The 20375-nt window shown below is 35.4% G+C and overlaps 2 protein-coding genes across 2 annotated transcripts in view; both read left to right on the top strand.

Moving 5' to 3' along the window:
• LOC136036368 (chitooligosaccharidolytic beta-N-acetylglucosaminidase-like) overlaps positions 1–20375 on the top strand; it is a 579146-nt gene that overhangs the window by 142297 nt on the left and 416474 nt on the right. The gene's annotated exons all lie outside the window — the stretch shown is intronic.
• LOC136036576 (dehydrogenase/reductase SDR family member 7B-like) lies at positions 285–18954 on the top strand. The gene is made up of 3 exons (XM_065718878.1): positions 285–479; positions 7645–7884; positions 18862–18954. Exons 1-3 carry the CDS (start codon positions 285–287, stop codon positions 18952–18954), a joined length of 528 nt encoding a protein of 175 aa, XP_065574950.1.

Below are 20375 nucleotides of genomic sequence, written 5' to 3'. Positions count from 1 at the left end.
TGATGATGCACTTAAACAACTCAACTTGAATTCACTCGATAGTCGTAGACATGAGTTGACATATCGATTTGAACTAAACTGTTTGAATTCCCCTACTCATCCTGGTCTACTGCCTGACCTTGAGAGCCCCCCTACCGAAGGACCGGTCACAAGACTCTGACAAATAAAAAAATAATTGTCCACAGTTAATGACTTATGTTTTTGAATGTACCAACCATTTATATATGGGTCCACTCGAGGCTCAGTGAGCCTCGAGAACGGTCGATAGCCTTCCATGACCTAAAATGCCCTCAGTAGGCCTTGAAGAACGATCAGTGACCTTAATGTATCTTCCTCAGCAAAGCGATAACCCTCAAAAACCCCCCAGTAACCCTCAAAAGGGTCTTGATCCGTCACCTTGCAGAGTTATTACGTTAAAAATCCACAAGCTAAGGTTCAGGACACTTGGAGCCTTGTATATTTTTTTTTTAGAGGGAGAGGTAATTTTTGGAAAAAATATTTTTCTTATTGGAATTCCCATTTACCAACCTTAAAAGAAAAGAAGCTAAACAGGGGGTTTTAGTGGTCATAACCATTACTCAAAAAGCGTGTGGGATTGGAAAGTGAATGCCCCTGTTATTTTGCAATTCTGTGAAATCTCATAATACCTTCCCAAGCGCTGATTTATAGGGTAGATTTGGTGTCGCTTTTACTTGGTGTTTCCTAGAGCCCAAACCAAGATTATTGTTGAAACTAGAAATGCTTAAAAATAACATAGCTCCTACATTTCTTTTGCTGAGAGATTAGCTCATTTTGTCGTTATGCAAACACCATTTGATGAATAACTAGGAGCTTAAGGTATTCGTTTGAAGCTCAAAAATTAACAAGTGGATTCTCTTTGAGATTTAAAATGTAGTTAAAAGTTTTACTAGATGGATTCTAAGGGACTATTCTCCCAAAGTTCTAAGTAATTTTACGATTTTGTACATTCATTTGTTGTGCTATATGGCAAAAATGGCTAATAGCACATTTTAAGGCACATCACAAAAATCCCGAGATAAAACCACAAAACCAAACTTCGTTCTTGCGGCCTGGCTCTCTAGTTCTCTTAGCTTTGATGTGGGAGATCCCAGGGGTATCATGGACAAACATTTCATAGGAGAGCGGAAAAATTATAAAATATATTTTAGGTTCACTTACTGTTATTTAGAACAAGTTGTTTGTACAAGGAAGACTTCTCTACGCATTCAAGATAAAGCAAATAAAACAATTTGATATTAAAAATTCCTTTTCCTAACTATTTCTGTGAGTGATAATATTGGGTATTGCACATTTTTGAAAAGACAACTTCTCCTGAGTGCCCAAATAAGATAGGAGAAAACTGATAAAACGCATAGAGCTCTTTACTTTAACGGCGTGGACTCAAATCTAATCTTTTTAAGAATTGTTCTATAAGGAGTTTTGCATTATTATGCCCAGCTACTATAAAAGTTTATGGCTTTTTGGCCAGTTTATGGCTTTTAAACCATAAACAGTTTTAACATGTTTATGGCATTTTGGTCGTCAGGTTTGCTGATACTATAGTGAGAATAGGGAAGAATCACACTCTTTTCCTACTAAAAAAATGACAAAATTCATGGTAGGCGAAAATCTGCCCGAAGTTTCAACCTTTCTGGTGAAATTGGCCACCTTGAAATTTGTTGCACACCATGTTTGGTCGTAATGGACTCGGGATGGGGCATGGCTTTGCAGCCCTTTGATCACTTTTAGGTCTTAAGAAGGACACCACAACTTATGATTTCCGTTGGAATGAGGCATACCCTGAAATTCTACAAACACTCGACACACCCACTTCTGGCAAAAAAAACGTGCCTCAGCTTTTTCAATTGTTTTATTTAAAATCACTTTAGGACTAAGTTCATCAAAAGAAATAATAATAAAAACACAAAACACATAAAAAAAGAAATGCTGGGCGTGAGGGGCGTGGGGAGCTACCCCAACATGGGTGCACTAAAATATATATCCACTAAAAATTTAATAGATTTTAACATTCCGTCGTCATTGGTCAATAGATAGTCCTTGATATTTCCTTCTTTAACTTCAGCTGATATTTCCTGGGTGAATCAATTAGAGTTTTATCATTCAGTTTATATTTGCTTCAAATTAATGTTATTTGGTACCTAATTGAAAATCTAGACTTCTCAGAATTAGCAAAAGGAATTCGTCGTATTCTAGAACACCTAAGAGCAGGGGGGGGGGTCAGAATCAGCAGAGATTAAAAAAAAAATAATCATTAGGATTTTGTATCTGAAAATACCATGTCAAGGTAGCAACTTCTCTTGTATATTTTAAATCCAACAAATTTTTGAAAAGAAAAGATCGACACAAAAATATGAAATTTTGTGTTTTTTTGGCTAGGACCTTGAGAATTCTGTTAGAATGCTCTTTAGGGATCCGAATTCGATGGTCCAATTTTTATCAAGGTCGAAGCATTCTTCATTTTCAGAGGGGCGGGGGTGTTTGCACCTTTTTTTTGCATTTTACAGACTTACATATGCACATAACATCTGACGGGTACCTTAAAGTTAATAACTTTTTCTTGTTTAGAATCATCATGATCTTGAAAATCAGATTCTTTTTTTTTACATCTTATTGTCGAAATTCTCTCTTTCAGAGTTAATATTAGAATTGGTTGCTCATTATTATTAAAAAGTAAATGTTTGCAAAGTTTGTAACTGTCGAAATAATAAAAAACTTTCGCGGAAAGAGCGGCGCGTTGATGAGGAAGCAGCCCCTTTGATATACGAAGTAATTTCTGTTCGTTTTAAGTTTTAATGCTACCCCTTACTTTCCGTTAAAAACATTTTTTTATTTAATTTCTGAACGTTTTTCAATCAATGCATGTTTTGATTTTGGCTCTCCGCAGAAGAATAATTAAAACGAAATTTGCATATTTATTATTTTTTTTGCTAAATGGCTTTCTCATAATTTTGATCGAATGATTTTGAGAAAAAAGAGCGGGGGAGGAAGCCTAGTCGCCCTCCGATTTTTTGGTTAATTAAGATAAAGGCAACTAGAACTTTTAATTTTTTACGAATCTTTTTTTTAGTAAAAGATATACGTAACTTATAAATTAGCTTACGTAAAGAAGTTTTGTATTCTCAAGTTTTTATTACATAGATGAGGGGGTTCGCCCCCTCGTCAGTACCTCGCTCTTTACACTAAAGCTTAAATTTCGTCCCAATTCATTAAGAATGACCCCTGAATCACCAAAGCGGTAAAATAAATAGTTGAAATTACTACAAATACTTCAGCGTAAAGAGTGGGGTATTAGGAAGAGGTGAGCCCCTCATATGGGTAATAATTTCTGTTCGTTTTAAGTTTTAATGCTGCTCTTTACTTCCAGCTGAAAAAAACTTTTTCATATTTCTTTTTTCATTGTTTTTTTTTTTAAATAATGCTAGTAAATCCTGCGCTCCCTTCATGGAAATTATCTTTTACCATGACAAATTCCTCGATGGAAAGCTCCCCCAGCCTATCCCCCTATTCTCAACCACTCCCCCAACCAAAAAATCCTACTAAAAACGCCTGCACACTTCCCAATAACCATTACTATATGTAAGCACTGGTCAAAGTTTGTAACTTGTAGCCCCTCCCACGGGGACTGTGGGGGAGTGAGTCGTCCCCAAAGACACAGTTATAAGGTTTTTCGACTACGTTGAATAAAATGGCTATCTCAGAATTTTGATCCGTTGACTTTGGAAAAATAATTAGCGTGGGAGGGGGCCTAGTTGCCCTCCAATTTTTTTGGTCACTTGAAAAGGTTACTAGAACTTTTCATTTCCGTTAGAATGAGCCCTCTCGCAACATTCTAGGACAACTGGGTCGATACGATCACCCCTGGGGAAAAGAAAAAAAAAACCAAAAAAAAAACAAACAAATAAACACGCATCCGTGATCTGCCTTCTGGCAAAAAATACAAAATTCCACATTTTTATAGATAAGAGCTTGAAACTTCTACAGCAGGGTTCTCTGATACCCTGAATCTGATGGTGTGATTTTCGTTGAGATTCTATGACTTTTAGGGGCTGTTCCCCCCTATTTTCTAAAATAACGCAAATTTTCTCAGGCTCGTAACTTTTGGTGGTTAAGACTAAACTTGATGAAACTTATATATTTAAAATCAGCATTAAAAGGCAATTCTTTTGATGTAGTTATTGGTATCAAAATTCCATTTTTTAGAGTTTTGATTACTATTGAGCCGGGTCGCTCCTTACTACAGTTCGTTACCACGAACTGTTTGACAAAGGCACTATAAAAAACAAGGTCTAAAAAAATGAAAACTTTTTTTAAACAAAAAGAAAAAAAAACTCTACAGACACTGATAATAATTCTAAGAACAAAGGCACTACAAAAAAGCTTTAAAAAAATGAAAACTTTATATTAAATTTAAAAAAACTCTACAACCGCTGATAATGTTGCTAACGTTTGAAAATAGATACAAAAACCATCTTATTCTGGGAATAAAGGCACTGTAAAAAAAGTTCTAAAAATGAAAACTTTTAAAAAAACTCAACAGACCTTGATAATATCTCCAAGAACAAAGGCACTATAAAAAACAAGGTCTAAAAAAATTAAAACTTTTTTTTTAAACAAAAAGAAAAAAACTCTACAGACGCTGATAATAATTCTAAGAACAAAAGCACTACAAAAAAGCTCTAAAAATGAAAACCTTATATTAATTTAAAAAAAAAACTCTACGGACGCTGATAATATTGCTAGCGTTTGAAAATAGATACAGAAACCATCTTATTCTAAGAATAAAGGCACTGTAAAAAAAAGCTCTAAAAAATGAAAACTTAAAAAAAAAACTATACAGACGTTGATAATAACTCCAAGAACAAAGGCACTATAAAATTAAGTTCAAAAAAATGAAGATCTTTTTTTTAATAAAAAGAAAAAGCTCCAAAAACGCTGATAATATTGTTAACGTTTAAAAATATAGACAGGACCCTTCTTATTTTAAGAACAAAGGCACTATAAAAAACAAGGTCTAAAAAAATGAAAAAAATTTTTCAACAAAAAAAAAAGAAACTCTACAGACGCTGATAATAACTCGAAGAACAAAGGCACTATAAAATAAAGCTCTAAAAGATGAAGACCTGTTTTTTAATAAAAAGAAAAAAGCTCTACAGACGCTCCTAATATTTCTAACGTTTAAAAATAGAGATAGGACCCTTCTTATTCCAAGAATTAAGGCACTATAAAAAACAAGCTCTAAAAAAAAAAATGAAAACTTAAAAAAAAATAAAACAAAAAAACCTCTACATAGCAATCTTGATGTAAGACTTTCATTTTACAATGTTATTTGAAACTGTTGGGTAGTCATCTTTTTATGTGCTCTTCAGCCCCTGACCCCTTTACTTCATAAATACATTATGTATTTCTTTGGCCTGTTTTATGGCCCTGTTAACTATTTGTTACTGCTTTTCTTTATTTTGGCTTGACATTCTCTTGAGCAATCTTAGTCAATCTTTATGTTTTGATATAAGTGGTTAGCGTGCTCAATAGAAGCTGATAACATGGTAAACATTTGAAAATAGAGGCGATATTGGCATTATGTATAAAAAAAACTGTGAAAAAAACTGAAAAATTCGAATATTAAAAAAGCAGTAAATTGCAAAAGAAGCACATTTATTAAGAATCACAATTTTTAGAAGCATAGATTTATTGGTTGCTTTAATTGGGAGCTATCAGGTATTCTCTTTTCTACCCTGACTACCTGGTTTTATAAGCCTCTTGTGTACTTCTCTACCTGGTCTTTTGGTCCTATTAATAATGCTTGTTATGTATCTTTGCTAAGGTGGACATACTCATGACCCCCTAGTCTAGTAATCACTTCTTCGTTGGTGAAGTAGTTAACGTGCTTATCGGAAGTTGATAGCATTGTTAACATTGAAAAACAGATGTAATATAGGCATTAAAACAAAAATGTTGAAAATACTAAAGTATTTTTTTTAATGAAGGAAAAATGTTTTACGGCCCATCTTGATTTAAACTATTCATTTGCACAGTTTTTGGAAGCATAACTTTGTAGGCCTCTTTCATTGGTCAGCTTTCATCTTCTTTTTCTTTTCAAATAAAGATTGTAATACTGAAATATAAACAAAATCCTTTTTTTTAAATTAATGTTTAAATTATTTTCTATCTTTCATCCTGTGGTATGTGGCCCATACTAAAGTATCATGGATGTAACTACATACCCCGTTTTCTCTTCCTTTCCTTTTCTAGAGAATAAATTTATTACCTTCACATATTTCTCACATAGTTTCCCTACATTCCCTTTCACTATCTTTTCTAACGTTAAACTACTCGTATATAATTTCAATAAAAAATAAAAAAAAAACAAATAAATAACATTACTACCGGTATCAAATGTACCTCTGCCTTCCATAGCCACAATTTTCTATTTTTTAGCACTACCCGTTTACCCTATTTTTTAATTTGATATTTTTTTGTATCCCCCCGAAAAAAACTGCAGCTGTAATCTTACTGTCTCTCTGCCCCTACTACTTTACCTCGTAAATTTCCTGTGTACTTCTCTGTCTGGTTCCCATGCCCTGTTCAGATCCTTTTGTTATTTACATTCTACTTTTTAGCTGGACGTAATCTTAACTAATAGTACTAGTAACCACTGCTCCGTAAGTGGAAGTGCTTAGCTTAAAGGGGTCATTAGTAGCTAATACTACTGTGAACATTTAAAAAATAGAAATAATATATGCATTAAAAAATATCTTAAAAAACTAAAACCTTTTTTTGGTAAAATTCTAGTTGATTGACTTTTGGCTATCTCTGAAAGGGGTTAGGTTAGGAAAAATGAAACTTTCAGGGATGGGTCTGAATGCTTAAGTATGTCCCTGGAAGGTATTTTGAAGTACCTACCTCCACTCTTTCTCCCTCTAGAGGGCCCTGAAATTTGCCAACATGACATGTCTATATCTATTGAAATTTTGACAAAACAACATTTTACCTTAATTTTCAGTTAGCAGTTGTCTTTTCTCTGCCTTTAGTTCTGAAAATGCAATTCCTGTTATTTGAGTAGAATTTTGAGCCATATCAATGTTTTTTTCAAAATTTAGGAAATGTATTTGCATATCTTTAAAATCTTATAAATTGGGATTGAGCAAAGCTGTGAAGCTGAAAACAGTTTTGTTGTACTTCATTCAAGCAGAAAATCTATTTTGCAAGGTTTCATTTTTATAACACACATATTTTTAAAGGTCATCAAAGGTCAGGGCCCTCTGGAGGGAGAAGGGGTGGAGGTGGGTACTTCAAAATACCTTCCCGGGACATACTTTAGCCTTTGGACTGATCCTGAAAGTTTCATTTTCCTAACTTAACCCCTTTCTGAGATAGCCAAATGTCAATCAACTAGAATTTTACCACTTTTTTTAAATAAGGAAAAAATGCTTTTCATCTTTATGTAGCCTTTTATTTTGCACAGTTTTTGGAAGAATAGATTTGTAGGCCCCTTTGACTGGGCATTTACCATCTATGCACTCTTGTGCCCCGACTACTTTACTTCACAGATTTCATAAGCTTCTTGTACAGTTTTTACCCGTTCCTTGGCCCTGCTGATATTCTTTTTTTATTTTCCTTTTTTAGCTGGACATACTCGTGAACAATGCTGGTCGCTCTCAACGTGCCAATTGGGAAAAAATTGAACTTCAAGTTGACCGTGATCTGTTTGAAGTGAATGTCTTCGGTTTAATTGGTTTGACAAGAACAGTGTTGCCACACTTTTTGAAGAAACAATCTGGTCATTTGGTCGTTACTTCTAGTACTGCTGGGAAACTTGGTGTGCCCTTTTCGGGAAGTTATACAGCCACAAAACATGCACTTCATGTAAGTGGGCCGCTCTATTTTTCTTTCGGTATTCCAGAAAAATAAAAAGACGAAATCTTTTTAAAACGTAAAAGTTTAAATCAGCGAAGCGTGTTTATTTGAAAACTGAAGGATGGTAAAAAGGGAAAATTAAAAGGTGACTTTACCCTCGGTAACAAAATTTTACCCTATATTAAGCTACTAAAACAAAATTATATCAATCGTGAGACTACGTGAATCAAGAGCAAAAATACAAACCCAGGCCACCGAGAATGTGGTGAGAGTAAGGACTGACAGCTTAACAGTATCCCGAGACTTAGTTGCGAAAAATTGGTACGTGTTTTTAAAAATATTTTATAATGAATATTATTTTCCCAAAATCCCCAAATCACTGCTAAAGTTTCAAAATTTTGGCGACCATCCTAAAGATTGGCAGCCATGAAGAAAACTGAAATAGCTCAATCCTAAAACGAAGACACAGTTTTTGAACAAGTGTTTATTGAGACGGCTATCAAATTACCTTTTTGCGTTAATTAATTCGATTGGTTCTCTTCTTTTTGCTCCAACAAAATGACCCGATAGCATCTCTTTTTTGTGCCTATGAAATATTCTTTGTGTATACTTTTAATTCAATGAAGTCAAAAGCGTGAGAATTGTGGTTTACTAAGAATCGGAATTAAAATCGAGTAAACTTTCCCGATTCTTGGCAGAATTCCAGTATTCTGTTTAGCTTTTTCGATTAACGATACTTGAAATTCTTGTATGCTTGAAGAAAATAATCGCTTTGACTTGAAAAACCTTGTTTTGTCGTTTTTATTTTATTAACACAGTTGCGAGAAAGGTCAGTTGTAACTTTGATATTTAGTTTTCACTGTGTAGTTAATTTGAACTGGACAATGTATTTCATATTCGTTATGATGGGTTTTCCATATTTTGTATTGTTTGCTGAAGTTCCGTTCCATATCATAAAGATTCACCGTATCTTGTCCATTTAAAATTTTTTGTTTGTGTGGCTAAACTATTCAGAATGGATTAGGTGGCCTTGCCATAACTTGTATAGCTTTGACAAGAGATCTGAATAAACGACAGAAAACTAAAAGCTGACACTTACTTTCTGAGAGATCTTAGAAAAGCCATTTAACTTCTCCCGTTTTTGTTCTGGAGCTGGAGATATCGTGATTTAATGAAACTTACATCATTAGAAAGCGTGAATTCTTTTTTTGTTATCAAATGGAGCAATTTTTTCTTTTTAAATTTGAAGAAAGGACAGTCCTCCAAAATATCCTAATATACCTGCTTGGAAAATATTAAATCAGCTCATAAGAATATCGTTGAATAAGTTTACAGCTTTGGAAGTTTCCTGTTGTGCTAACTGCGTTAATTGACAACTGCTACTACTACTAACAACTCACCGCAGCACCAAGCTGCCTGAAGCCAAGACAGCTACGCACGCTCCTCCTCCATCCCAAATTTCATTAAAGCCTCCCTCTTTACACCCTGCCAGAAGGTTCTCATTTCTCTTAAATTCTTTTTACGACATCATCCCACCCCAATCGTGGACGAAATGCTTCTCATTTAGCCCTTTACGGTTGGCCGAATAGGACAATTTTCGGCAATCTGTCATCCTTCATCCATGGAACTTGCCCTAGCCATCTCAATCTTTCTCTCTTTATAGCCCTAGAAAGCGGGATTGTACCACACTTCGTACAGGCTTCTATTTGAAATAAAGGTCAGTCAGTCGGATACCCATAACAATCCGGTGGCAGTTTCTCTGGAAAATATCTAGCGAATCTCTTCCGTTTTTCGGAGCACCCATGCTTTATTTATTCTCTGGAAAATATCTAGTAAATCTTTTCTGTTTTTGGGAGCACCCATGCTTTATTTATTCTCTGGAAAATATCTAGTAAATCTTTTCTGTTTTTCGGAGCACCCATGTTTCAGAACCATGCCTGACCACTTTCATCACTGTAGCTTCTAGTATTCTAATTTTGGCTCGCAGACATATCTTCCTATTCTTTCAAACTTTTTTTTAAATGTAAAAAACAACACCCTGAGTCTTGGCTATTCTACCTTTAACATATTCACGGCACCCGCCGTGTTTACTAATAATACTACCAAGGCAAGTAAAGCTGTCCACTTTATCGATGTTTTGTTACCCAATATGGCCTTTTTACCTTCAGTTATTCCTAGCTTTAGAGACTTAGTCTTTTTAACATTAATTTTGAAACCTGCACAAGATACACATTATTATATATAATGTTTGTACAATGAATAGACAGCACTTTTCTCCAAAATTGGTAAGATATTGTAAGTTTTCATTGTTTTCAACTAGCTAGCTTTTTAAACTGTTGACATATTTAATATCCCGTATCAATTTTAAACAAAAATAATTTAGAAGTTCCCTGTGATATAGTGACAGTTTGCAAATGAGCCCTTTGCCTCTGAGACTGTCAGCCAGCACTAAGATTCGCAAAATGACAGTTATGGTAAGTTTTCTGTTCTCAGTTCCATGAATGGAGTTAGGATAATATCTTTCATCAGTTTTGCGATAGTGGAATAGATTCTTTTTAATATGTCTTAATCAAATTTTTATTTTATATGCGTAAAATATTTCAGAACTAGCACTCGGCACATACACTGCATTCTATCTCAGGGGGAAGGGGAGGGGAGCGAGTGTTTAAGGACCGCTGCTATTATTACTAGTAAATCACTACAGCCCCAAGCCGACAGAGGTCAGCACAGCTGCGCACAATCCTCCTCTAGCCCAAAGTATCCCCAAACTACCCCAAAGTCAATTCACTCTTTATTTCTTCCCATGTAGTTTTGATTTTCTCTAAAACATTTCTTATGACATCTTCTTACCCAATTTGGGGACAAATTTTCTTTGCTTGTCCCCAGACGGATGGCCAAAAACAACTCTTGTTGGTGATCTTTCCTCTTTCATTCGTTGAACTTGTCTTGCCATCTTAACCTTTCTTTAATTGTAACCCTAGAACTTGGGATCGAACCATATTTATTGTTCAGCCTGCTGTACTATTTGTAGACGATATCTTCGGAAAACGTTCAAAAATTATTTCTTTGCCATTTCAAGCTCCGATGTTTCAGTTATAATTGACCGCTTCAGAGAAATTTACTTTCAAAAATAGGTCAATTACCCCAAAAAATATAAGATATTGCACGAAAACATTCATAAACCTGAGTTCAGTAACCCTAGAAAATGAGATCAAGGCAAATTTGTCGTATAGCCTGCTATTTATGTACGGTCAGTCAAATGAGTGCCTAAAACTACCTTTTAGACAATTCCTTGGAGAACATTTACAAACCTTCTCCAGCCTTTGAAAGCGTCCACATTTCAGAGCCATGGTTGACACCTTCAAAGGGTTCAGTGCTTCCACTCCTCCCGATTTATCGGGAGATCTGCCGACTTTTTGGAAAATCACCCGACCGAAATTTCCTCCCGATTTCTGTTGAATTGAGCTCTGTCCAACTTGAAGTTTCTGATCTTTCTTGATTGCCTGGCAGAATGCAAAATATGTCTTTGTTGCCCGTAAAAGGGGGATTTCAAAGCCGCCGGCCGCGTTTGATTCGCTGAAGTCAACTGCGGACCCTAATTAATGACCTAGTCGGCAGCTTGTCTCGTGAGAGACCATTGTTGTGTTCGAAAAAGGGTTAATTTGATTTGATTCTCAGTTCATAACTTCATCTGATCTGATCAGTCAACTCAGATAGTTCATTTCCATTGGATAATTTGTGTACAATAAGGACGTGGCTTACCTTACGTGACAGGATTTTTTTAGGCTAAGTACCAGGTTTACTGGAACTGGACAATTATACATCCCTGCACGTGGGCAACCCAAGAAGTAGGCTACTGACCTGTCCTAGGGGGTAGGCGGCTTTTCTGCTTCTATGATCTGTTTCTTTACCAAAATAACATATTTTAACTTGAAACCGATTCTTAACCTGTTGCCAGTTCAAGGGTTCTATAGTACAAATTCGAATACACTATTATAACGGGTTTTATAGATATCCGGTATTCGCCAGACTACTAGCCTAGCCTATATCAAAATAACGATTTCGAGTGTCGGCGAAATCGGCTTCACAAGTCACAACAGAGCAAAATAACACTAGGGAGTAGGGTCAAGAACTATGCTTTCCTTGCTTTGCAAACGGGCCATACTCATAGCGCCTACGGTCTAGTGTTACTTTTTGTTACTACTGTCTTGGCGCTACTGTCTAGTGTTATTTTGCCCTGCTTCACAATATAGGAGGATAGGAGGATAGATTTTAAGATGTAGGCCAAAGCCAGCCATACCAAATCTGTTTTCAAAGGGACAAATCTGTTTTCAAAGTGCCGATATGTCTAAATTTTATGTCACAGTGTTCAAAGTGTATTAAAAGTGTATTATTTTGCTCTTCAAAGTGTAATATTTTGCTCTTCAAAGTGTGTTATTTTGTTCTGTTTTGGGGAGACCGGAAATCTCGAAAAACGGTTAGAATGGTGGGATCGGCGTATCAGGGACCCGATCAAACTGACTTGTAAATAAAAATTTACTCGGTCCGATAGTCGTAGGGGGAGTGGAGGAAGGGGGAATCCGCAATATTGAGTCATGCGTAAATTTGGCGGGTGATCAGATTCAAGTTAAATTTAATAATTGAACAGAAGACATGTCTCTGGTGATCTTTTTCATGTCCAGACCGGATCCGAAAACTATTTGGGGGGGGGGGGATACGTGACCGGCTTAGACTGGAGAGATCGGGATGTAACTTTGTGGGAATAAAAAACAGATGAAGACCGAAGGTGAAGACCGGACTTAAGACTCTAAAACATGCTTTCAATTCTACTTTGTTCTGTCTCTCTATTACTGACATTTTTACCACCAATACAACTGGTATGTGAGACAAAACAGCTGTTTAAAACCTCCTGATTTTTTCCCAGACTTAAAGAAAAACCTCCCGATAATCTCCAGCGTTTTTTGGAGTCGTTACTGATTTTCAGAAAAAAAAGTGGAAGCACTGGATTTGATTCGCAGTTCATAACTTCATCTGATCTGATCAGTCACCTCAGATAGTTCATTTCCACTGGATAATTTATGTACAATAAGGACGTGGCTTACCTTACTTGACAGGATTTTTTTAGGGTAAGTACCAAGTTTACTGGAACTGGACAATTATACATCCCTGCACGTGGGCAACCCAAGAAGTAGGCTACTGACCTGTCCTAGGGGTAGGCTGCTTTTCTGCTTCTATGATCTGTTTCTTTACCAAAATAATATGTTTTATGCATCCAAAATAACATATTCGAGATGCAAGAAGAAGAAGACGTCAAAGATTAATCTGGAAGCCCAGATTCCGGAAGTTCCGGGAGGTGAAGACCGGACTTAAGACTCTAAAACATATTTTCGATTCTACTTTGTTCTGTCTCTCTATTACTGACATTCTTACCACCAATACAACTGGTATGTGAGCCAAACAGCTGTTTAAAACCTCCTGATTTTTTCCCCGACTTAAAAAAAACCTCCCGATAATCTCCCGACTTTTTGGAGTCGTTACTGATTTTCAGAAATAAAAGTGGAAGCACTGAGCTGGCTAGCAGCTAAAAACAATCTTTTTTTAATGTTAGAGTTGACTGAGTAACTAATTTAATATTAGTTGTAGTAATTTAATCATAAATTTGAAAGAGAACGAACAAAAAAATTTCAAAAGAACGTAAGGACCAACATTATAATTTAAAACGAACATATATATATATATATATATATATATATATATATATATATATATATATATATATATATATATATATATATATATATATATATATATATATATATATATATATATATATATATATATCTATTCCCAAAAGGATCGTGGTATCTCGAAAGGTCCTCAGTCCTCTTTCATCCCAATCTATTCAAAGCTTCCCTCTTTACACTCTCCCAGAAAGTTTCCATTTCATTTAAAGCTTTCTTTATGAAATCCTCCCACCCCAACCGCTGATGACCAGCTTTCTGTTTAACCCTAGACGACCGGCCAAAAAGGACTATCTTCGGTAATCTGTCATCCTTTTCCCACAAAGTGTGCCCTAGCCATCTTAACCTTTCTCTTATTACAGCCATAGAAAGCAGGATGCTATCTCAAAATTTTGATTGGCACATTCTGATAAAAAAAATTCTAGCTGTGGATTCCTTCCAGATTTTTTTTTGCATAGGCTACGATTCCAACTCAAAAATAGGCTACTCTTTTAGCATACTTATATCAAACAGTTCGTGGTAACGAACTGTAGTAAGGAGCGACCCGGCTCAATAGTAACCAAAACTCTAAAAAATGGAATTTTGATACCAATAGCTACATCAAAAGAATTGCATTTTAATGCTGGTTTTAAATATATAAGTTTCATCAAGTTTAGTCTTACCCATCAAAAGTTACGAGCCTGAGAAAATTTGCGTTATTTTAGAAAATAGGGGGAAACGTCCCCTAAAAGTCATAGAATCTTTAAAATCACACCATCAGATTGAGCGTACCAGAGAACCCTACTGTAGAGGTTTCGAGCTCCTATCTACAAAAATGTGGAATTTTGCATTTTTTGCCAGAAGGCAGATCACGGATGCGTGTTTATTTGTTTTTTTTGGTTTTTTCCCCCAGGGGTGATCGTATCGACCCAGTTGTCCTAGAATGTTGCAAGAGGGCTCATTCTAACGGAAATGAAAAGTTCTAGTGCCCTTTTTAAGTGACCTAAAAAATTGGAGGGCACCCAGGCCCCCTCCCACGCTAATTATTTTCCCAAAGTCAACGGATCAAAATTCTGAGATAGCCATTTTATTCAACGTAGTCGAAAAATCTTATAACTATGTCTTTGGGGACGACTTACTCCCCCACAGTCCCCGTGGGAGGGGCAACAAGTTAACCTGTGCTTACATATAGTAATGGTTATTGGGAAGTATACAGGCGTTTTCAAGAGGATTTTTTCGGTTTGGGGGAGGGGTTGAGAAAAGGGGGATATGCTGGGGGAACTTTCCTTCAAGAATTTGTAATGGGAGAAGAAAATTTCCATGAAGGGAGAGCAGGATTTACTAGCATTATTTAAAAAAAAACAATTAAAAAAGAAAAAAGAAAAAGCTTTTTCAGCTGGAAGTAAGGAACAGCAATAAAACTTAAAACAAACAGAAATTATTACCCATATGAGCGGCTCACCTCCTTCTAATACCTCGCTCTTTACGCTAAAGTATTTTCTGTAATTTCAACTACTTATTCTACGGCTTTTGTGATTCAGGGGGTCATTCTTAATGAATTGGGATAATTTAAGCTTTAGTGTAAAGAGCGAGGTACTGACGATGGGGCGAATCCCCTCATATATGTAATAAAAACATGAGAATACAAAAGTTCTTTACGTAAGCTAATTTATAAATTACGTAAATCTTTTACCAATAAAGAGATTCGTAAAAAATTAAAAGTTCTAGTTGCCTTTTTAATTAACCAAAAAATCGGGGGGCAACTAGGCTTCGTCCCCCGCTCTTATTTTCTCAAAATCATTTGATCGAAATTATGAGAAAGCCATTGAGCCAAAAAAAAAATTTATGTAAATTTCGTTTTGATTATTCCTCTGCGGAGAGCCAAAATCAAAACATGCATTTATTCAAAAACGTTCAGAAATTAAATAAAAAAAAAAACAAGTTTTTTTTAACTGAAAGTAAGGAGCGACATTAAAACTTAAAACGCACAGAAATTACTTCGTATATGAAAGAGGCTGCTTCCTTATCAACGCCCCGCTCTTTACGCTAAAGTTTCTTACCGGTTTTAAAAAGAAGAATTGAGAGAAAGAGTCAAACTTTAGCGTAAAGAGCGGGGCGTTGATGAGGAAGCAGCCTCTTTCATATACGAAGTAATTTCTGTGCGTTTTAAGTTTTAATGTCGCTCCTTACTTTCAGTTAAAAAAACTTGTTTTTTTTTTTTAATTTGAAGAAAGGTCTGTTTTCACTTAATTTATAATCCTTTTTAAGATCACAAGGGATCCCAACTTGCAGCAAATATTTTCGGGAATATATTTTTTCAATGTATATTTTTCTATTCATTTTTACAAGTTAGAAAAATATTTCAGGAGAAAATAAAGAAGACCAAATCCAGGAATAAAGATTAAGGAATTAGTCCCCTCCCTACAAAAATTGCTCCAACACAAAAAGACGTTTAAAGTATAAAACGTGTGAGATCCAACATTTTATGTATAAAAAGTTTTATGGTCAGGGGGAGTGGGATACGTGGGAGGATGTTTCTATGGATGAATTTATCACGGGGAAGAGCATTTCCATGAAGGGGGTGCTGGATTTTACAGCATTATTTAAAAAAAAAACATTTTTGCTTACTTTTTAAGTAACAAAACAAAAAAATCAGAGGGAATCTAGGCCACCTCCCCCGCCCTTTTTTGATCCAAAGTTTGAAAAAACAAATTAGCCACAAAAAAAATGCAAATTTGGTTTTAATTATTCATGGATGAAGAGCCAAAATCTAAACCTGCATTAATTCAAATGTGTACAGAAAATAAATAAATAAAAAAATTTCACTGAAAGTAAGGAAGGAGTGACATTAAAACTTAAAACTATAACTAAACAGAATTGATACTGTATATGAAAGGGGCTATCCCTCCTCGACGCCCCGCTCTTTACGCTAAAGTTTCCCATTTTTTTAAATAGTAGAACTGTGACAAAGAGTCAAACTTTAGCGTAAGGAGTGGTGGTGTTGAAGAGGGGACAGCCCCATTCATATACGGAATCCAGAAAGCATGATGAAGGGATTAGGCCCCTCCTCTCCCCAAAAACGTTTCTCCGTGACAAAGGCGTATTAAAAATGCATAAACGTAGTTTTAATTTGATTTTTAAGGTTTCTTTTGCAACCCCTCCCCCCAGTAAGCCTTAATGGTAGGAAAATTAGAATAAACAAACCCAAGTTTCTTTTTAGGCTATATAGATTACACAGGGACGCAAGTTTGTTTACCTAAAGCTCATTAACTTAGATAGAGCGCTTCGACTGAAAATTCAATAGACTTTTAAATTCTAATTTGAGATCCAATGACCTGTTGGATATTGCATAGATAGAAAGATAGATAAGTTTATTTCAAAAGCCCAAGGGCATCCGCTAAATCATAACCTTCTCATGGTTATTTTGTTATCAAATATTCGAACACATTTCAAAACAAGAAAACCCAACTTCAAATTCTTGTCCTTCCGGTCTTATCTTTCTGGTCAAGGGTTCAGTATAATTTAAAGGAACATAAATTAGCCTATTACGTGAGGGAGGTTGTTCCATATTGCTTTCTTTTTATGAATCGGGTAATAGGCCTAAGCGTTTCTGAAGGTGTTTAAACAATGATTCCAATTTTCGTTCGGGGGGGGGGGGGGGGTATTTACCCCCGGAAAAAAACCCATGGCTGAAAAACCCAAACATTGAAGTTCTTAATAAAATTCTAATAGAGAAAATTTATGTGGGAGAATATTTTCATTGGGTGGGGGGATTTTCCGAAAATATTTTCTGCACTTTGGGATCCCTTGTGATCTTAAAAAGGATAACAACTTAAGTGAAAACAGATCTTTCTTCAAATATAAGTATGCTAAAGGAATTAGCTATTTTTGAGGTAGAATTGTAGCCTATTCAAAAAAATTCTGGAAGAGAGAGAGAGAGAGAGAGAGAAGTTTATTAATATTAAATAGAAGACAATACAAAATACAATTCCAAAATCGAATTACAATACACATAATTCCCCTCGAAAGGCTCCATGGCCATAACTAGAATTTTTTTTTTGTCTGAATGGTCCTATCAAAATTTTGAGATAGCATCCTACTTTCTATGGCTGTAATGAGAGAAAGGTTAAGATGGCTAGGGCACGCTTTGCCGAAGAAGGATGACAGATTACCGACGATTGTCCTTTTTGGCCAGCCGTCTAGGGCTAGACTGAAAGCTGGTCATCCACGGTTGGGGTGGGAGGATTTCATAAAGAAAGCTAAATGAAATGGGAATTTTCTGGGAGAGTGTAAAGAGGGAAGCTTTGAATAGATTGGGATGGAAGAGGACTGAGCTTAGCCGTCTTGGCCTCAGGCGGCTTGGTGCTGCGGTAATTTGTTAGTAGTAGAAGCATCATTTTGTTCAGAATTGTTGAAAGGCCGAACAATTATACATTTCGAGATACCACGATCCTCCTGGGAATAGGTCTAAGTTAAAAAATTTGCCCGTTGCTTACGTAGCCTATTATAGAGAATAGGGAAAACGCCTCGCTTTTTCCGCTAAAGTTCGACTCTTCCTCGCAACTCTACTTTTTATTGCAATAAAAAAAAACTTTAGTGTAAAGAGTGAGAGGCTGCGGAGGAAAAGCCCTTTTCATATGGAGTAATTTCTGTTCGTTTTAAGTTTTAATGTTGCTCCTTACTTTCATTTAAAAAAACTTGTTTCTTTTATTTAATTTCTGGACGTTTTTGAATTAATGCATGCTTTGATCCCGGCTCTCCGCACATAAATAATTAAAACGAAATTTGCATGTTAATTTTTTTGGCTAAATGGCTTTCTCATAGTTTTAATCGGAAGATTTTGAGAAAAAAGGTTTAAATTTAAATTTAAAGAGATTGAAAACCCACCCAGTCACAATTTTGAGACAACCGTTTTGTTCAGCATTGTAGAACGGTCTAGCAACTGCGTTATAAGGGACAAGTACCCCCACAATTTTAATTATGGGGGGATAATAACCCCCTACAATTATGTAATTGGCACAATATGCTTTAAAACTAAATGTTGCTTTAAACAAAATAAAAAGGCATTGTATTTTTGGTTACCAATAAGACACTAAAATAATATGTCGAGAGCTGCTGGGGGTATTAAGTTGATATTTTTGGGGCTACTATTATTACTTCTACTGTTTTTACAACTTAGATAAATAAAATGAGTTTAAATGCATCCACGTTGTCACAGAGCATAGATATAATCTTTATAGGAATGATATTAAGTTTAATTTTTCAGGTCAACTTTAGGAACTATAAGATTAAAAATACTGTTTGTGCCAAGATTAAAAATTGTAGAAAAAGTTTCTCTGACATAGAAAAAGCAGCTTAAACTATGTATTCTTATGAAAAACAACTGAAAAGATATAATTTTTTTTCCATGAAAAAGACTATGTCAATAAAATATGAACAGAAAATAACTTAAGAAACTTTATCCACAGAACAAGTTTTTCAAAGAAACGTAAAGAGCTCCATTTTGCCAAGAATAAGCAAAATAATGCAATTAAACTTCTGAACGTGAAACCACCACAGACCACTAAAAATAAATAAATAAATCACAAATCGAACAGAAATTACAATAAATATCCATGCCAAAGTCAAAACGAGCAGAAATCAACATGAGTAGGGCTAAACCCCATGCCTTCGAAAAACCAGCACATAATTGGCAATTTACTGAAAATAAAATGTTTGCACTTTTTTTTACTTTCATAGACAAAAAATTGTCAAAACCTTAAAAAATAAATATCAGTAGGCTACATTTCAATTAAACTGACAATCCACGGTTATTTGTATTTTTTATTTATTTTTTGTTCTGTAAAGCGCAAATCCTAATCTGGTCTTGAGAAGGCACGAAGGTTATCAGCCCTACTCATGTTAATTTTTGCTTGCTTCGAGTTCGACTACAGTATTTATTTTAACTTTTTTTTTGGGGTGGGGGGGTTCATTTATTTATTGATAGTGGTTTGTGGCAGTTTTACACCGGGAAGATTATTTCATTTTATTTCTGCTCATTTTTAGTCTAAAGGATCTCTTTACTTTTCCTGACTCTGCTGCCTGACTTGACATCTTCTATCTTTAAAAGAGTAACAATTGTGCATATATATGTATTTGTTTTGTCTCAAAAGTGGATCTGCTTAAAATACATCCTAGATAGGTCAAGACTAGGGCCTGACTGATATACCAGCCAACCCATATTGTCGGGTCGACATGAGGGTCAGTGTCAATATCGAATATCGGAAAAAAATATTGGATATCGGCCGATATATTTTTTTTGCGCGCAACCTATCCAGCAGATGGCATCAAAATTCCTCAAGTAATTTTCTTGTCAATGCCTTTGGGGTGGAACCACCAGCCAAGTCTACCAAGGTAGAGAGAGCAGCCCAGGTGATTCAAATGAGGTCAAAATATATTTGTTGTCAATTCTTGTCAATGCACACCTGGGACAGCAATGTTCTAAGCGTATGGTGACTACAAAAGCGTAAATACTATACAAAAAAACTAAACAAAATACAATAGCTTATATTCAATCGGTTTCAGCCATTGTATCCAGTCAGGGGCGCAGATAAGAGGGAGAGGGGGCGCTTTAAGGTGGGGAGAGTTTTTTTTAATATGGGCAGGGGGTTACAAGGTTTCGCTAGCATGTGTCAACACGGTGAAATATTTACCTTGGAAATTTAGCTTGTTTCCACGTTTGTCGGCATACTGGACGATTTTTTCGATAAATTCTTTAAATCACCCCTCAAAATTAAAACT

Source organism: Artemia franciscana, chromosome 15, assembly GCF_032884065.1.
Source record: "Artemia franciscana chromosome 15, ASM3288406v1, whole genome shotgun sequence".
In the NCBI taxonomy this organism is placed as follows: domain Eukaryota; kingdom Metazoa; phylum Arthropoda; class Branchiopoda; order Anostraca; family Artemiidae; genus Artemia; species Artemia franciscana.
Note: the sequence above shows the minus strand (reverse complement) of the source record. Positions and strands in the feature narration are given on the sequence as shown.

What these genes read in the sequence shown, in the direction of transcription:
- LOC136036576 (XM_065718878.1), top strand. Translation starts at nt 285, where the DNA reads ATGCCCTCAGTAGGCCTTGAAGAACGATCAGTGACCTTAATGTATCTT. An exon ending in TTTTTTTTTTAGAGGGAGAG is followed by an intron (nt 480 to 7,644) that starts GTAATTTTTGGA and finishes TTCCTTTTTTAG; the next exon opens with CTGGACATACTCGTGAACAA. An exon ending in CCACAAAACATGCACTTCAT is followed by an intron (nt 7,885 to 18,861) that starts GTAAGTGGGCCG and finishes TTAATTTTTCAG; the next exon opens with GTCAACTTTAGGAACTATAA.